This window comes from Nomia melanderi, chromosome 13 (genome assembly GCF_051020985.1).
Source record: "Nomia melanderi isolate GNS246 chromosome 13, iyNomMela1, whole genome shotgun sequence".
In the NCBI taxonomy this organism is placed as follows: domain Eukaryota; kingdom Metazoa; phylum Arthropoda; class Insecta; order Hymenoptera; family Halictidae; genus Nomia; species Nomia melanderi.
Genome location: NC_135011.1, coordinates 7,337,213 through 7,353,908, shown reverse-complemented (window position 1 = coordinate 7,353,908; position 16,696 = coordinate 7,337,213). Strand labels below are relative to the sequence as shown.

The window sequence follows — 16,696 nt, the reverse complement described above, 5'->3', positions numbered from 1 at the left end:
GAACATATTGAACATCTGTAAATTATTGTAAAAGAATTTCAACGGTGTCTCTGCGAATTAATTCGAGGTACGTGTCAATATTTACCTCTTTTTATAAAATATTAAAAGTATTTGCATTTCTTAACAATCCTGTAACATTTAGGTTAACATATTGCAATGTGATTTTATATTATGTTTCTAATTTATGTTTAAATTTAACAAATGTATAGATGGTTAGGAAAAAGAAAATTAATTCTTGATAGGTTATGGAAGCTAAACAACAATAAGATTTATGTACATAGGGAACCAAATTAATTAAGAATCAGCCATATAAAGTGGCCAGCATGTATAAATAGGGAAAATCATTGCACAGAATTCAGTTTGATCTGTATCAACGTAGAAAGTTCGAAAACACTTGTGTTCCTGGAAAATGAGGTTATGCACACAGTGAGTAATATCATCATTGCAGATATTATAAGATTAGTGACTGTTCGCTGAATTATTACCTAGCGAACGTTCATGTGTTGCAAATTTTAATGTAACAATTATACATTTGTTATTTTCTCACAATCTAGGATACATAATTCCAAGACAACAGCTATTCTTATCTTTCCTGCTCATTCATACAGTAATCACATTTAAAAAGTATAATTCATAAAATATTTAATGTCCCTGCTTTTTCAATTACAAAGAAAACACTATCAAACAGGTTATTCAAACAAAAAGTACAAAAATTCTGTTGAAACATAAGGATATATATTTTTATATAAATATCTGTAGGTTTTATTACTACCCAAATTAAGCTTCCTTATTCCCCAAAGAATCAATCCAACAATCTATAAAGTTAAACTCAAAGTGAAAACCCGAAAGATCACAAATTCTACGCCAGTGGCTCCGCAAATTCACATTCGCCCCTCTACCCTCCGTATTTGGGATCCTCTCCTCTCTCCGTGTGTTGTCTGTCTCCTTCCACATTTCCAAGTTTCTCGTCAGGACTACCGGCCCCCTCCGTATCCGGTCCCCACGGAAGGACACGCGCACGTGACCACGGAGTTTCTCAGTCCCGGGTCCTCTCGTCCGCGACCGAGTCCTTTAGTCGAACGGAGAGAACGAGAGGAAGGAAGAAGTGCTTTGGTGGGACGGTGGAAGAAAATGAAAACCGGTGAAAGAGGGAGAGTGTCCCTCGGGTGGGGGGATAGATGCTTGGATATACGATCTGCCGTGTCAGATGAAACTGCACTCGAGATCGATCGCGTAGATCCACGGCAACGCGTCGATGAACGTTAATTGCACGGTAGGGTTGAGCCTCGTTTTCACTATAACTGTACAACCGACCCGTTGCACCGTTCATGTTACTAAGAAATTACGAATCAGGAGCTAGAGCATATTAGTTGTTATTCGCCGATCTGTGTGCTCGTTAATACATGCAATTAATATGAAAGTTGTAGGTCAGAACCTCAGCTGCTAATTAAATGGAAATTAGACGGTGTAATTCGTTCGATCAGTTCGGAAATTTGGGTGACGTCAGGAGATTAACGAGGGGGATTAGATAACAGCGGAAGTAGTAAGAGTATAGGTAATTGATATCGTAATATCCTAATGAATAATATTTATTACGAAGCAATCGAAGTCTTTTTCGGTCGTTAAAAGGTTCGATTTCCTTATAATTCACTGGTGGAACGACCACTTTCCGCTAAAGTCTTTGCGCCGGTAGCTTTTTATTCGTACAGGGAATGCAACGCGTACGTCGAAGATTCGAGAACTGGCTCAACCAGATGATTTTTCGATCGTTAACACCTGCTGGAATAATTACGGAGGAATTCCATGACTCACTCGGTGCCGTAATCAATCTAATTATGCATATCACAGCAGCGCGGGAGTGTTATGTTAATTTTTCCAAGGTGATCCTACGTTCATCGTCGCATATATGGAGACGTAGCTTCAAACGGAAACCTCTTACTGTTCCTATTTTTTATCCAGACGGTTTCAATGCTGGAAAGCTTAAAAAAATACGCGATTCCCATCGACTCTGTTGGATATTTCATTGCCAGGAATGATTGAGAAATCGTTATCTAATTAGATCTAATGGTTCGAGTAAAATTGATAAACGATCGTTTCACAGTCCCAGGAATCTCCGATATGAATGTGGCGTGTGTCCGATTATTATCATTCCGTGCAACAGATTTTATTGAATGTGAGAAAGTTGCGACGCACATGCAGCGAGAGCGTTTGTAACGATTCCCGCGATATTTCAATCCTCAAGGATCGGACAGGACGGTTGGAATCCTTCGTTCGTTTTCCTGGTAATAAATAATCAGATCTAGGAGTGTCTGCGCGGTACCGCGGAATTTATGAAGACGGAAAGTTATAGTTCCCATCGCGAGGGCAATTATAACGTACGGCCGGCGAATATCGATGGAAAATTCGCGGTGATCAATTTAAATCATCCAGTAAGACCGGAAGAAGCGTACGTACGTGTCGAAGTGAGGCAGATCGAAACGATGGTCTACGTCGGTTTATCATCGGCCAATCGCGCTGCGTGGCTCTTCCTTGAGATCAGGGAAAGCCGAACGCCGCTCGATTTTACAGTCGCAGCGAATATATTCCGTATTCCGTTGCGTACGCAGCGGAACGCGCACAGAATTCCTCGAGATGGTAATTCGAAGCGGTCAGTTTACTTCCGCGCCTGGAATTCTCGGCAAAAAAACGTGTCGAAAACCGAGGAAACGCGTGCGCACGCGTGCACCGTGGGAAACCGCACGCGATCGCGCGATTAATCGGACGTTGATGAGTTAATACGAGCGAAGGACAACGATAAACAGGTTGCAGGGAATGTTTGCGCGATACTTGTTTATTTTTATCACGCGGAAACTGTTACCCGCTAACTGCACCCGTTGACGATTAAATGTAGAAAGTCCGAGGCTCGTGACTAGGTAATTTATCTGCGTGTGAGGCCATTTATTTCCGCTACCATTTTCGAAAAGAATATTTTTGAACGTTGCATCATTCGAATTTAATCAGACATTCGAAGTTTTGCTAGAGTACATAGGAAGGAGTTTTGAAAGTTGAAGGAATAATGTGTAATTGTTTCAAACATTTTAAATCAATAGTTCAGTAGCATAGTCTAATACAATCCGTAACTTCCACTGATACAAAACTTCTTAACACCCCAAACTCCAAGGGGTACAGTCAAAAAATAAATTAACCTACAGTTGCAATCCTCAATTGCCTCTAACCAAATCCTCTTTCAGTGGATAGGTCTCCTTCGAGGCCTAGATGTCTTGGCCCTGTTAGACTTCCTGCTCTTTTTGGCCGCGCCATCTCTGTCGATCACTCCTTCGAATCCTTGAACCCCAACGCCGTTCCAGTCCTGGCTGAAAGGCACCGGCACCTGCACCCAATAGGGGAACGGTTTCTCCACAGGAATAGGCACAGGTTTCGGCATGGAAACCTCGTAGGGTCTGTCCACCTGGACTTTCACCGGTACTGGATAGGGCTTTTTCACTTCTACCTCAACTGGCTTCTCCACAGTGTACGGTTCTGGCTCGGGTACTTCGACAGGAACAGGTACAGGTCTCTCTACTAGTACTGGGTAGGGTGTATCAACTGGAACCTTGACTTTAACGGCGTAGGGTTTGGGTATAGCTACTGGATAAGGCTTAGCTACCTCCACTGGGTAGGGTTTTGGTACAGGCACTGGGTAGGGCCGATTCACAACGACTTTCACGGGTACGGGTACCTTTTTTTCTACCTCGTAGGGCTCTGGTACCTTCACTGGCACCTTCACTTCGTATGGGACAGCCTTGTCCACCATGTAAGGCTGTGGCACAGGTACCTTAACTTCTACTGGTACTTTTTTCTCAACGGTGTATGGTTGAGGAACCGGTACCTCTACTTTGTATGGAACCGGACGATCGACCTTCACCTCGTACGGCACCTGCTTCTCCACTGTATAGGGCTCCGGTACCTCTACCGGTACGTTCACGTAGACTTTAACTGGGTAAGGTACTTTCTTTTCGACAGTGTATGGTTGTGGCACCGGTACCTTCACTTCGTAGGGCACATGTCGGTATAGAGGATACGGTACCTTTTTCTCGACGGTTACTGGTACAGGCACCTTTTTCTCTATTGTTATTACTCGAGACTTGTCCCAAGCTTCTGGTGCCTCGTCACTTCGAGGATATCTTCTCCAGTCTTCGTCCATTTTACTAGACCAATTGAAGGACGGTTTGAATCTCATTCCTCTCAAGAATGGACGCCAATCGTTGTCGTCTTCTTGGTCGTCTTCTTCTATGGATGAATGGCTTCCCATGAATCTGTCGTTGTATCTTGTGTCTTCAATTTGCTCTGCTTTCCGGACGGTAGAATGGGACTCGCGGACTGTTTTCGATTCTGTAGTCATGTTTCCGCTTTCTAGTGCCTTCTCTACTGCCCTCTCGGCTACTCTTTCAGCTGCTTTTTCGACTGCCAGCTCTGCGGCCCTTTCTAGATCCTCTTTGCGGGTGGCAGAGCATGTTATGGTTGTTGAGAGACACAGGAATGCGATGATGATGTGCTGCTTCTTGTAGAAAGAGGAAGAAAATATTAGTATAACGATGGAAGGTTTTTATATTTTTAAGATTTACATGCATTGTAAATGATTGAGAATCTCAAATCTGTTAATAATTAATGAAGAGGGTTCAAAATATTTTAGTAGTTACAGAATGTTTTTGACAAGTGCATTTTTGTTGTGACTGACCTCCAATTGGCCAAGGAAAGTTAATAACAAAGTTGGATACGAGAAAGAATAATAGTAAAGGAAATAGAATAACAACCTGCTGTCCCATGATGAGCTGTTGCTAGCTTAGACGCTGGACTAAGATGCACTGAAACCAAACGGATAAGTGCCACGGGATTATTTATATACCGTGGACGACTTTCGCCTGTCCAACCAGCTCGTACCCTTATAGGCTCGCGCCACTTTTCGTGACAATTATCCACGGTTAAATGTTCAGCCATTGTTTTTCATGGTAATTGGTGTAGCCCGCCACCATCGCGGAAACGACAACGCGACGCTGACCGTGCGGGCATTCATTATTCGGCTCGTAAAACGATCTCCGAGAACGAAAAGAATTTTAACAGCAACCAGTCCGTATAATAACTGTGTCTAAAGAACTTAGTCGTTTCGGTTGAACAATCGAAATTCACTTCTATGGATTTATGGTTATAAGTAGTATTGATATCCCTAATTTCTTGTGTTCAACAATCGAAAATTGTTTACTCATTTGTCTCTTCCTTAATGTTATTCAAATATATTGTGCTTTGTGCTATAAAGGAAAAGTAAAACATTGCTTGGTAGTAAAAATTAGGGATAAGAAGCAGAAATTACAGAGCCGAATGTTTCGGCGTGGAATTCGAAGAAGAAATGGACCGTTGACCGAGGTTTCGACAACCAGGAGGTGTCCATGAACTCGAGAAAACCACGAACGACGGTGTTAAACCGTATTTTATGAGACAGCGATCAGTTGCTATTTAGTTCTAGCTCATTAATTTCATGAAAATCTCGCAGGAACGGCGACGCTGTCTGACAGATGAAAGCGAACGTCCACTTTCCATAGGCGACCGTAAAACCGCGCGAACCTTGCACCGCCATTAGAACGCGTTTTTTGACGGAAACGTTTGTTCCGGAACGGTCGAAGGTTTCTTCGCGGAATCGGTAATAAATACTTCACCGGGTACGGGGTGATTTTTCACAATTGTTCCGTGATATTAAATCGACGACATTGTTCGACCAGTCTTCTCCCACGTATTCACTTGATCCAATTCCTCCTCGATCATCAAGTTTCTCGGTACAGTGAAACCGAAACCGGTGTAAAAGTTCTCTTACCATTTTCAAACGCACCACTTTCTTCCAACAGCTTCGCCAATCACGTCAGAAAACTGTTACACCCAGTTTGCTGTTTTCTATTTGCACAGTGACACGGTTTCACGAGAAAAAAGTCGCTAGGCACCAGACTCCACCTCGATTCGAGCGAATTTATCATATTATTGAGTAACCGTCGCGGCACACACGCGTGTTTTAACGATTATAGGAAACTGATAGTTTCTAATGCTCGGCTCGTAAAGTCTAGATACTATGGTAAAAGGAAATAATTTCGATTAAATCCCTTGAAGCGCGTGAACTCGGTGGACGCCGGGTGGTTTTTGTATATTAATTTTATATAATCTCACTTTTTCCTAGCGGAGGATTAAAGGCTTAATGTAAACAGATAAATAAGACACGAATTATTGGAAAGGAAACGCGCCGTAGCAGTCCGAACGGAATGGTAATTGATACAGCGTTCAGTGATTTCAATGCTCGTATAAGCGGTGTCGTCAGGCTCCAGTGGTTCCGATGCGTGAATAAATCTTCACGAATGACCGACTCGTGTTACCAAGTTATTAACTGCTCAAAGTTCTGAAGGAAATCTATTTCAATTTTAAAAAATATAATTCAATGTAACTATTACAATATTAAAATAATTAAAGATTGTAGTTATATAAAACGTACATAAACGTACGGTAAACGAGTAGGAAAAGGCTTAAGGAGAATTATATAAGATAAAAATCGGGTGTATTATCTATTTAATTTTGATTACATATTATATAATATTTGATATTTATTTATTGAATATTTTAAATATGTTACTGATTCGATGTCATACAATTTTATTTATTTCCGCTCTAAATTCGCGACATCGAGAGCAAAGGTTGATTATGTAGAAAGTCGGGATCAAGGTTGGAAGACACGTCGCACCGCGTTTGTTTCCAGAATCAATTATGGCACGATCTGTCGCGATGCAATTACATTGAGACGAAGAGAAACGTGACCGGAATGCAGTGAGCTCCTAGATTTCGCTGTGCTTGCAAAGAAATGGTCTAAATCGCATGTTTGAGGAGCATCTGGTTTCTAAACTGGCTGGGGATTATACTTATCGAGCATTAACATACTCGGCGCAAATGAAACTGACCGAAGCTTTCACGCGCAGTTCTTTGATTAAATGAAATCGAAGCGTTGACTTCTTTTCAGTGTACTATCGGATAAGGATAACATTAATTTTATATCGTGCCACCTCTCGCGGAATACGCTCGCACTAGAACAGAAACTGCACTGTCGATATGCGCTGCGGTGTGCTGCGATTCTCCATCGAAATGCATTTCCCTGTAAGTTGCAGCGATATTAAGATGGCGTTACTGGTTTCTTCGGGCTTTTGCAAAATAAATTGCAACAGAAAAATAAAGAATAATATATTGAATAAATTACAAACAGGCATCGAGTCCTAGAGTCTTAGCTTTCTAGATATTCGTTCCGCTCATCAACCTTTGACACAATTATTAAAAGTATTTTGTACCTTACATTATTATTTGCTCCCGGATCTTCGTGCACACATAAATTTTTCATAAACTCTAACTGTTAACATTTGGAATCAAAGAAAATTTACATTAGTGAAGCTACTAAAATATTTTAAACAACATAAGAATCTCGATACATTTTCTCAATCTCGTCGAATTTAAGATAAAAAATGTAACAAATATTCAAGACCCCTAACGGAACAATCAAAGATCGTCGTAAACAACATTAACAGTCACAACGATCTCAGTCGAAATACATTTCCGAACGATGCTAACTCCTAACGCAATTCTCGAAGCTGCGAAGCTTCCGTCGTCAATCCAAGTATCATTAAAAATGAATTACATATTTCCCTATGATAGTCGGTGCAACCGTTTCACCGTGCCCATTCGTGATACTCGATCGCCGGGGATTCGATGATTCCAACCCCTTCGTCGTGACCTGGAACAGGGACGGGTACCTTGATGGGATAAGGGACTGGTTTCTCAACGGGATAAGCGACGGGTCTAGTCACGTGCACAGGTACCGGCCTGTCAACGGGTATTCTCACCGGAATAGGTACTGGTCTTTCTACAGAGTACGGTACCTCTTTCTCAACGGGATACGGAGCGGGTACAGGTACCTTCACCTTAACTGGAACTGGCTTATCTACTGGTACAGGTACTGGTCTAGGTACTTCGACCCTAATGGGTACAGGTACAGGCTTGTCAACCGGATAGGGCACGGGTTTAGACACAGGCACTGGGTAAGGTTTAGGTACTGGTACTGGCACCGGTTGCTCTACTTCAATCTTTAGAGGATAGTGGACTATTTTCTCCACCGGGTACGGCTGGGACACGTGTACGGGTATCTTAACGGGTACTGGTATCCTGCGTTCGATGGGGAATGGTTCGGGTACGGGTATCTTTACTTCGTAATGAACCTTCTTTTCGACTGGGTAGGGCTCTGGCACGTAGATCTTCACTGGCACTGGACGATCTACGGGTACCTGAACTGGATAGGGTATTTCCTTGATCACAGCCACCGGTTTAGGAATCTTAATGGGTACCCTAACGAAGACTTTCACTGGGTAGGGTACCTTCTTTTCAATTGGGAATGGTTGAGGTACTGGTACTTTGACGGGATAGGGGATGTTCTTCACAACCGGGTAGGGGACGTTCTTCACGACTGGATATGGTATCGCTACTTTCTTCACCACTGTCACCAGCTTGTGCATGTCCGCATGTATCTGGTGTCCTTGGACTTGTCCATCGTGCGGGATGTCAACCGATACGCTCTCGTGCTCTGAAACAAAGGACTCTCCTCCGTGGAAGCCTCTAACTTCGGCTAGGTGTTCCGCTTTTAAGCTTTCGCCTTCTAGGTGTCCGACGTCGTATTGGGTTCCCTCCAGTGGCCCGTTATATTTATCGTCTACAATCATTTTGGACGATTAGTGGATTGTGGATTTCTATGGAGATTAGAGAGATATTTGGGATCGAATTTCATTGACGAGATAATTGTGTGCGTGTGTGTGTGTGTGTTTTGGGGAATGTTGCAGAAGATTCACGGTCTTGTAATTGGCTGTGATTCGAATTTATTAACCATTATGTTTCTAGAGTCGTTTTATTAATTGCAAGGGAAAATTGGTATGTTCTGGATTTACGTACCTCGCTTTCCAACAAATTTCACGGAGCCTCTAATGTTTTTCTGTATTGTACTGTTCGTTCTCTTTTCTGCTGGTTGTTGAAGTCTTCGTTCTCCATACAAAGGCTTTTGCACTTTAGTGTAAACAGCTCTGTGATGCTTTCTGTCCCGGGCTGGAAAGCTCGATGACGTTGCGGCAAAGAGTAACAGAATGACCACGATGTTCCTCTGCAACAATTATTAATATTGCAGAATTATTAACGAAACCTTATTCAGGAAACAATAAGTGTTAAATCTTTTACTTCGACTTTGCCAATTCACCACTGATCTATTACAAATTAAATTTAAAACAAAATAATCAAAGTCCTTTCAGTAATTCACCATCGATCTATCATATATCAAATTTAAATCGAAATAACCAAAATCTTTTTTAGCAATTCACCACCAATTAATCCCAAAACAAATTACTATATTTTCCAATCTAAAACACTCCACACGATCAAATAACGAAAATCACTGTCACTATTAACCCAAAATCACACGATATCGATTCTTCCAGTTCTCCAGAAACCGTCCTAAAGGAAACGTACCATAAAACCCATCCTAAAGGATGCAAAACACCAATTTGTCCAGGATTAGAATCGATCGAACGTAATCGAACGCCGAGTAATCGAAACCAGTAGCAAGTAAATCAATGCCGAAGAGTCACTAGCTTTTATATACGCGTTTCTCGTTGCCGATCCAGAGGCTGCACACGTTGGTAGCCTCTTCATCGAGGGGGGACGATCGCTTTCGCGTCGCAGATAGTGAAACTATGCCAACTGACGCAGCTTCAGAGCCCAGCCTCTTAGAAAAATGTAGACTGAGGACCGATGAACCGTAAAGGGAGTGACATTGGACTTTGATCTTTTGCGATGTATTCCAGTGACCTTGAAAACCGTTCCGCCGAGAATACGGATCGATCTCGATGCGAGTCACGCGTGAAACGAAAGCGAAAGATCGCCGAGATCAATCTTCATACGCGAACCGCGTAAGATTTCTACTCGCGAACGGAATCGGGACGCGCAGGAATTTCTGAAAATTCGGCGTGGCATTCTTTACATGAATAATAGCAGCTTCAGTGAAGGGGAAAATCACATTCTTGCCTTAACGATTTAGTTAAGGATACAGGTTTCGAATTCCAAGGGTTTCGTAAGATAACGTGTGATCTTTTATAGATTAACTTAATTAGGCAGTATCGAACGGTGAGAATGATTAATTATTTACGGTATGCGGATGTTCATGTAAACCGGAATTCTTCGAACTTTTTCCCGAGTGATTTACTGTCAATGTACAGTTTCACTCAGCGGTAAGCGAAACGATAAGTTTATTGGATCTTCGTTAACGCCCGCCGATCTTTACGTTCGTCGCGTTACGAAGCACTATGCGCGAGTTACAGCATTGTGCGTGAATTACGGTGAATATGTCGTAAGGTTTTTATCGTTGCCCCCGAATGACGAAATTATTTTATTCTACGTATTCAGGCGAAAGTGCGTTTACGATCCCGCTGATTGTCTAACGAAATATCGCGGATTCTTAATTAAGGCGGGTTTAATAGTTCCGTCCGTTGGGTCGAAACATTTTGATCATTGATGTTCCGAGGTTTCTCATTTATCAACGATTAAATTTGATGGGGACTTAATCGAGCGTGACTCGGGGAGAATTGATCTTACTATATCGCGAATAGGAGCGGTTTTAAAGACAGTGCACGCTGCCTTCCGGGTAACGGCCGGAAACTGCTGTGGACTTTCACGGCCGTGCACTGTGTGAACGGAAACTGTGTCGTCGTTACAACTGTAATCTTGAAGAAGGTGGACAGATCGTGCTGTCGAACGTAATAGAGGGACCCTACCGTGGAGAAAACGGCGATCGCGTTTACCGAGACCGTTTTCCTCGGTTTTCACGGTTAACACGCGATAATTATGTACCGTGAATCCCACTCGTTTTTATTGATTCTTTATCGGACCAGAGATATCTAAATGCTCGAACAATTATTTGTCGAAATGTTTATTTGCCAGACTTACGAAATTTCTTGTTAGTTTGACAGAATAATTAGAGAACGAAGAGACTTCGGCTAATTGTTGTGTATAATTTTGAGAACATTTTCAAACAGTTAACCGAGGAATTTTAAATGGATCGATTCTCACGTTTTTATTCGGACATTCAGTTTTACGGTAATGGGTTAAACCTATATTTCGAAGATTTTAATTAACGGTTATTGGGTTTTCTGCTTTCGAAAGAAAAAGAAGAAAGGAATTTTCAATTAATTATCAGTTAAGTTTCTCGCCAGCTCGGATTGCTGTGCCAATTATTCCTGTTTAATGGACTATTTGTCGGGAAAAGTAGCAAGGGCACGCGATGCGTGCCAAACGAGCTTGCGGATAACGAGTCGGCGTTGTTGTTTATGGAAATTTTAAACAATTAGGCGTTTCTGGATCGTTCTACGTGTTTAACACGCATGGAGATTTCACTTTCGATGCGTGTATGTTAATTTCCCTTTTAAGGTAACGATACGGTTCGTTCGCTCTAAGAAATATCATTAAGAAAAAAAAATTCTCTTTGATGTAAAACATTGGCGCTTGATGTTTCGAAATGAGCTCAATTTATGTGAGCGAACGAATACCGGGCTACATTATTGCCCTTTTAATTTGATAGTAAATTTAGTAACTACGTTCGAATGTTTCTACTCAAAATTATCTGATTTTTTAATACATCTGTCACTTTGACTAAATTTATATATTCTGATGTGCTAAGAGAGTATAGAGATTTCTACTTCAAATTGTTTTACAAATTTTCGAGTTAAGTGTTGAATGTGAATAAACCATTCGCTGAGAAAATCGTGCGACTGACTTATCGACGCACGCTCAGAGAAAGGAGTAACGAATGCGCAGATACAGTCGCAGTAGCATCGACAAGAACCTTCGTCGATCAATTTACCGACTAGCGTTAAGTGAAAGGGTTCACGAAAGTATTCACCGACTCGCAGAAAGCGCGGCAGAAGTTTAAAAAAACGGTACACATTGAATTCGTCACAAATTACGTCTATTAACCGTTCATAAATGTATCTTATTGCAACTATAACCTCAAATTGATACTCCATAATCATCTGCTCACCTCTGAAGCTACATTCATCATTTAACTCTTTAACTCGCGTGATACTCACCTTCTAGTCAAGTATACGAATAAATTGTTATTAATCAAAAGCGTTTACTTGTAACGCAATAAACAGCAAGAACGACACATAATGATTTACAGATAACATTGGAAACTTTTCAATCCTTTCATTTACATATAATTCCTAGTTCGTATTAAATAGCAAAAAGACAATTAAGCATTTTAGCAACGATTTCCTCATTTGAATTCGACACTTACCGCGTCAGTATGACGGAAAAGGAAAAGGATCGATTCACAGCGGCGTGGAACCGAAGTCTCGCGCCGAGGGTGATCATCTCGTCGGAGGTCTCTCACTTTCAGCCTGTGTAGATAGTCGCGTGCGCCGGCAAGACGATTGCGTAACGACTGGCTCGTCCAATGGACAGGCACGTAAGTCGTTCGTGAGTCAAGTGGCTCGGCTGGGCACGGTTCGAAGTGGGTCGGTGCGCGGAACTTCACCGTGGATGAATTAACTTACCGGGCGCGATCTCCGACACGGTCCGCCGCCCTTCGCCGTCACTAACGAAGTCAATCGAAGATTTTTTAATGGATGCGCGGGCACGCGCGCAGCACCGGCCCCCTCGCAAATTAATATCCTTCCAGTTATGTCGTCGGAATTTTTCTTCGCTAACAGTTTCTGCGTTTCCCTGCCTTCGCTCCGTTAACCCGGTTATTTTTTGCAGCGGATACTCGCGGAGACTTAATGAAAGGAAAATAACGACGATCTGAGGCAATTCGCGTTCTAATAAACGAGTCTCGTATTAAATAAAAAGTGTAATAAATGTATGCAGCGCAATGGACGCTGCTGCGAATATTGTGGCGTAATTAGATACTAAAGTCTTTAGCGAAGTAAATGCGAAAAGGAGGACTAAATTGAAGTTACCGGTTAATACCCGCGACGAGTTAACTCGTCATCCCTGTTTAATAGGTTGAGCAAGCGTCCGTACAATTCCTCGCGACTCGAAATCGTGGAGATCCTCGCGGTTGCTTAACGAACGTAATTGAACGTTGTTCTTTGGACTGTTGCTAAAGCTTCCGGCTTGAGGTTCCGGAACACAGACTTCGGTGCTGCCTTCTTAATAAATATTTTCCTTCGACGTTTCGAGGCAAAGATGAAGGCTCGTCGATGTCTCGCGATTCAACTTCAATCCTTCGAAAATGTCGAAGAACTACTTACTTGGCCAGAAAGTAACGTATTCTAAAGTTCCACGTGAAATATTGTAAATATATTATGAAGCATGTTGAAAGTTAATTTAATATATATCTTTTTACAAGGGATGAAAAGATTTTCTGACCCGCGATAGAATCTATAATAATTTGGATGAATACTAGAAACTCCGTAACTAAATTCATTCGGCAAGGCACAGCTACAGGAACGGTGGTTTGAGGGATGAAACCCAGATTCCCCCAGCGACAATAATAAAAATACGAGCAAGAGGTATGGATCGTCTCTGTCATCCTCACACCGTCACAATTCCTCCGCGTCTGAAATTAGGATGGAGAACCTACCCTCCCGGTGGATCATCCCCCAGAAAATAGAATTGGGTTGAAGAGCGACGGGCTGTCGGGGCAAATTACGAGGGGCACGTGGACGACGCGAGGGGTGATCAAGAGCATCGATTTGGCAAGGGAATGCCTTGGCACCCGAGGAACTGGGTCGCGGTTGCCCCGTTCGATGTATCGATGCGGCCACCATCTGTGCGGACACGTGCGCGCCGAGCCCGCGGAAACTTTCCCCGCAGGAATCGATCGAACGCTCGTTACCGTGATTACAATGATCGCCGATCCAGCGACGCAAACGAAAGCGAAACAATTTTCAGGCACAAAAGCGAATAAAATCGGGCGGCACTCAACCGCTCGTGAAATTCCAGCATTTCACCGTTGGACGAATGACGGTGATCGTTTGACCCGAAATTGTTTCTAGAACGACGGATCCTTGATCGTCGTCGTAAACCGCTTAAACGATATACAGGTACTAGGCCGTGAGCCGGGCATGCGGAAAATGAAAGTGGAAATTGTTAAACAACTCGTGACAGCGTCGGGTAACCAGGGAACTCGGTTGGCGGGTCGTTACATCGGACAACAGTGTTACATTATTAACATATATTTCGTAAAAAAAAATACATATTCTGCTATGTCGCTGTAGAAAAACGTAAGACAAGCGGGCTGTTTTGCGAGCGAAGGCCACTAGAGACAGGCTCCACACCTATGAGCATCACCGTTCCGTTTCTTGCGGTGACACGCGCCGCCTTACAGCTCGGCACGATCTATCGCGGGTAGACAGGGCCATCAGGGTCGCGTGCCGGTCGACCGGAAGTCTTCCGCGCCCGGTGGCAGTCCAGGTACAAAAGAAGGTAATCGTGTGTATATTTGCGTGTGTGCTGTGTTCGACGCGTGCCACGTCCAATTTGAATTCGTTTTCTTCTCCCGTGTGTAACCCTATAATCGTCGATTTACACGGTCACCATAAGTACCCGCCGTCAGGTTCTCTAATCTGCGTGACCGTGAATCAACGAAGCTCGATATTTAATGGTATCCATGGCTGCCGGCCCAGTCATTGCTGTAGCCGTGCTCGTGGTGCACCGGTACCGCGACGGGTACTTTGACTGGGTACGGTACAGGCTTCTCGACTGCATAAGGTACTGGCCTCTCAACATGAACTGGGTACGGTCTGTCGACTGGTACTCTCACCTCGACGGGTACAGGCCTCTCCACTGGGTAGGGCACCGGCTTCTCAACCGGGTAGGGCTGGGGAACGGGTACCTTCACCGGCACGGCGTACGGCCTGTCTACTGGGACCGGGTACGGTCTGTCTACTGGTACCTTGACTGGGACGGGCACGGGTTTCTCGACTGGGTAGGGTACGGGCTTCTCAATGTGCACTGGGTAAGGCTTGGGTACTGGCACGTGGATCGGACGGTCAACCGGGACCTTGACTGGGACCAATCTCTCCACTGGATAGGGCTGTGGTATATGGACCGGAACCTTGATATGCACTGGGACTGGCTTCTCGACAGGGTACGGTTGTGGCACTGGTATCTTCACTGGGACGTGTATGTGCTTCTCAACTGGGTACGGCTGGGGAACCAGTACTTTGACGGGTACCGGACGGTCGACTGGCACGTGGACGGGGTACGGGACCTTCTTCTCCACTGGGTACGGTTGTGGTACCGGAACTTCGACTGGAACCTTGACGTAGACCTTCACCGGGTAGGGCTTTTCGACTGGGTACGGTTGCGGTACTGGGACCTTAACTGGGACAGGTACTGGCTTCTCGACCGGGTACGGCACATGTTTCTCGACCGGGACGGCTACAGGGACGTTCTTCACCACGGTGATGGTCTTGATATGCTCGTGATGGCCGTGGCCGAGGGCATGGCCGTAGCCACCCCCTAGACCAATTCCGTAATCACCGCCGAGCTCTAAGCCACCGTGGCCACCGCCTCCGATGTCATAGCCACCATCGTACCCGTAACCATAACCCAGGCCGAGCAGCCCGCGTTTCTCCTGCTTCTTCGTGGACTTGTCTTCTATCGGCGCTTCTACCTTCTCAGCCGTCTTGACCACCTCGGCCCAAGCCGCCGAAACCAGCAGGGCGATCGCTGCCGTGTAGACCTGGAAACCACATAGACGTCAGATTGCTTTACCGCGGTTGCACGAACGAAAGCGACAGTCGGCTAACGGTCGGAAACGAATGGCACGGTTCTACGATTGCCGACGGGGGTGCTAGGAGACTATCGATTTCACCCGGTACTCTGATACGACCTCGAACGCGGTTTCGATTAACACTGCGGCTCAGTCGTTTCCGCGGCGCGAACGATTCTATGGAGAACAACGCGAAACGGATCGCGGGGTATTCCCTTCGGGAATCACTGTGCCCTGAGGTACCCTCGGATATTCTTTGCGTTGCTTGCCGCGACCGATCGTCACTGGTGTCTCGGATAATCGCGTCCCTCCGCATTTTTGCCGGTACGACGCCGCGTCACCGTTTACACGTTCACGTACCAGGATTCTCATTTTTGCTCTCGAGATATTCCAGGTGCGTCCAGGAGTGAACTGGATGCTGATTGCCGGCGGTTCGTCGCCTTATATACGCGGCATACTTTCGCCTTCGCCACCCGGGCCCAACTCGCGTACCCCCACGTTACACCTCTTTGTTCGCGTGGAGCGACCACGATCGGCTACCACTCCCCTTCGGGGCCACACGGGCTCACCTCCTCCTTCGTCCTCCTTCTCCTCCCCCACGCCTCTCGAAAAGCTGCCCTCCCGCCCGCCTCACCCCCCAGGGCGCCACTGGTTTCGTTTTCTTCTTCGTTCGATGGGATCCCCACTGGTGTTCCGCCACGGACTTTACCTCTTACGCGACGATGTCGACGATGCCGACGATGCCACGCGGCCGGGAGTCGTTTCTTCTGTTCGACGCCTGACGTTTGACCCTTTTTCGCGGCGGAGCACCGGTGAGTCCTAATCATTCTGCTTGGATGCTGGATACTTCGCTGATCCTTGTTGCCGATATTCGTGGCCGACTGCCGC

The 16,696-nt window shown here is 44.7% G+C and overlaps 4 protein-coding genes across 5 annotated transcripts in view; 1 reads left to right on the top strand and 3 right to left on the bottom strand.

The window, feature by feature from the left end:
- Positions 1 to 16,696, top strand: part of Ance-3 (angiotensin-converting enzyme Ance-3) — a 62,215-nt gene that overhangs the window by 20,067 nt on the left and 25,452 nt on the right. The gene's annotated exons all lie outside the window — the stretch shown is intronic.
- On the bottom strand, positions 3,227 to 4,558 carry LOC116424044 (uncharacterized; the record flags this gene model as incomplete). The annotated part of the gene is made up of 1 exon (XM_031969965.2): positions 3,227 to 4,558. A coding segment is annotated over one exon (1,332 nt), but the record flags the coding sequence as incomplete, so codon positions are not given.
- LOC116424048 (uncharacterized) lies at positions 6,683 to 9,762 on the bottom strand. Its single transcript, XM_031969973.2, has 3 exons — positions 9,562 to 9,762; positions 8,995 to 9,199; positions 6,683 to 8,758 (listed from the first exon to the last, which is right to left on the bottom strand). Exons 1-3 carry the CDS (start codon positions 9,571 to 9,573, stop codon positions 7,725 to 7,727), a joined length of 1,251 nt encoding a protein of 416 aa, XP_031825833.2. The 5' UTR covers positions 9,574 to 9,762; the 3' UTR covers positions 6,683 to 7,724.
- LOC116424049 (uncharacterized) lies at positions 14,274 to 16,279 on the bottom strand. Its single transcript, XM_031969974.2, has 2 exons — positions 16,169 to 16,279; positions 14,274 to 15,778 (listed from the first exon to the last, which is right to left on the bottom strand). Exons 1-2 carry the CDS (start codon positions 16,178 to 16,180, stop codon positions 14,690 to 14,692), a joined length of 1,101 nt encoding a protein of 366 aa, XP_031825834.1. The 5' UTR covers positions 16,181 to 16,279; the 3' UTR covers positions 14,274 to 14,689.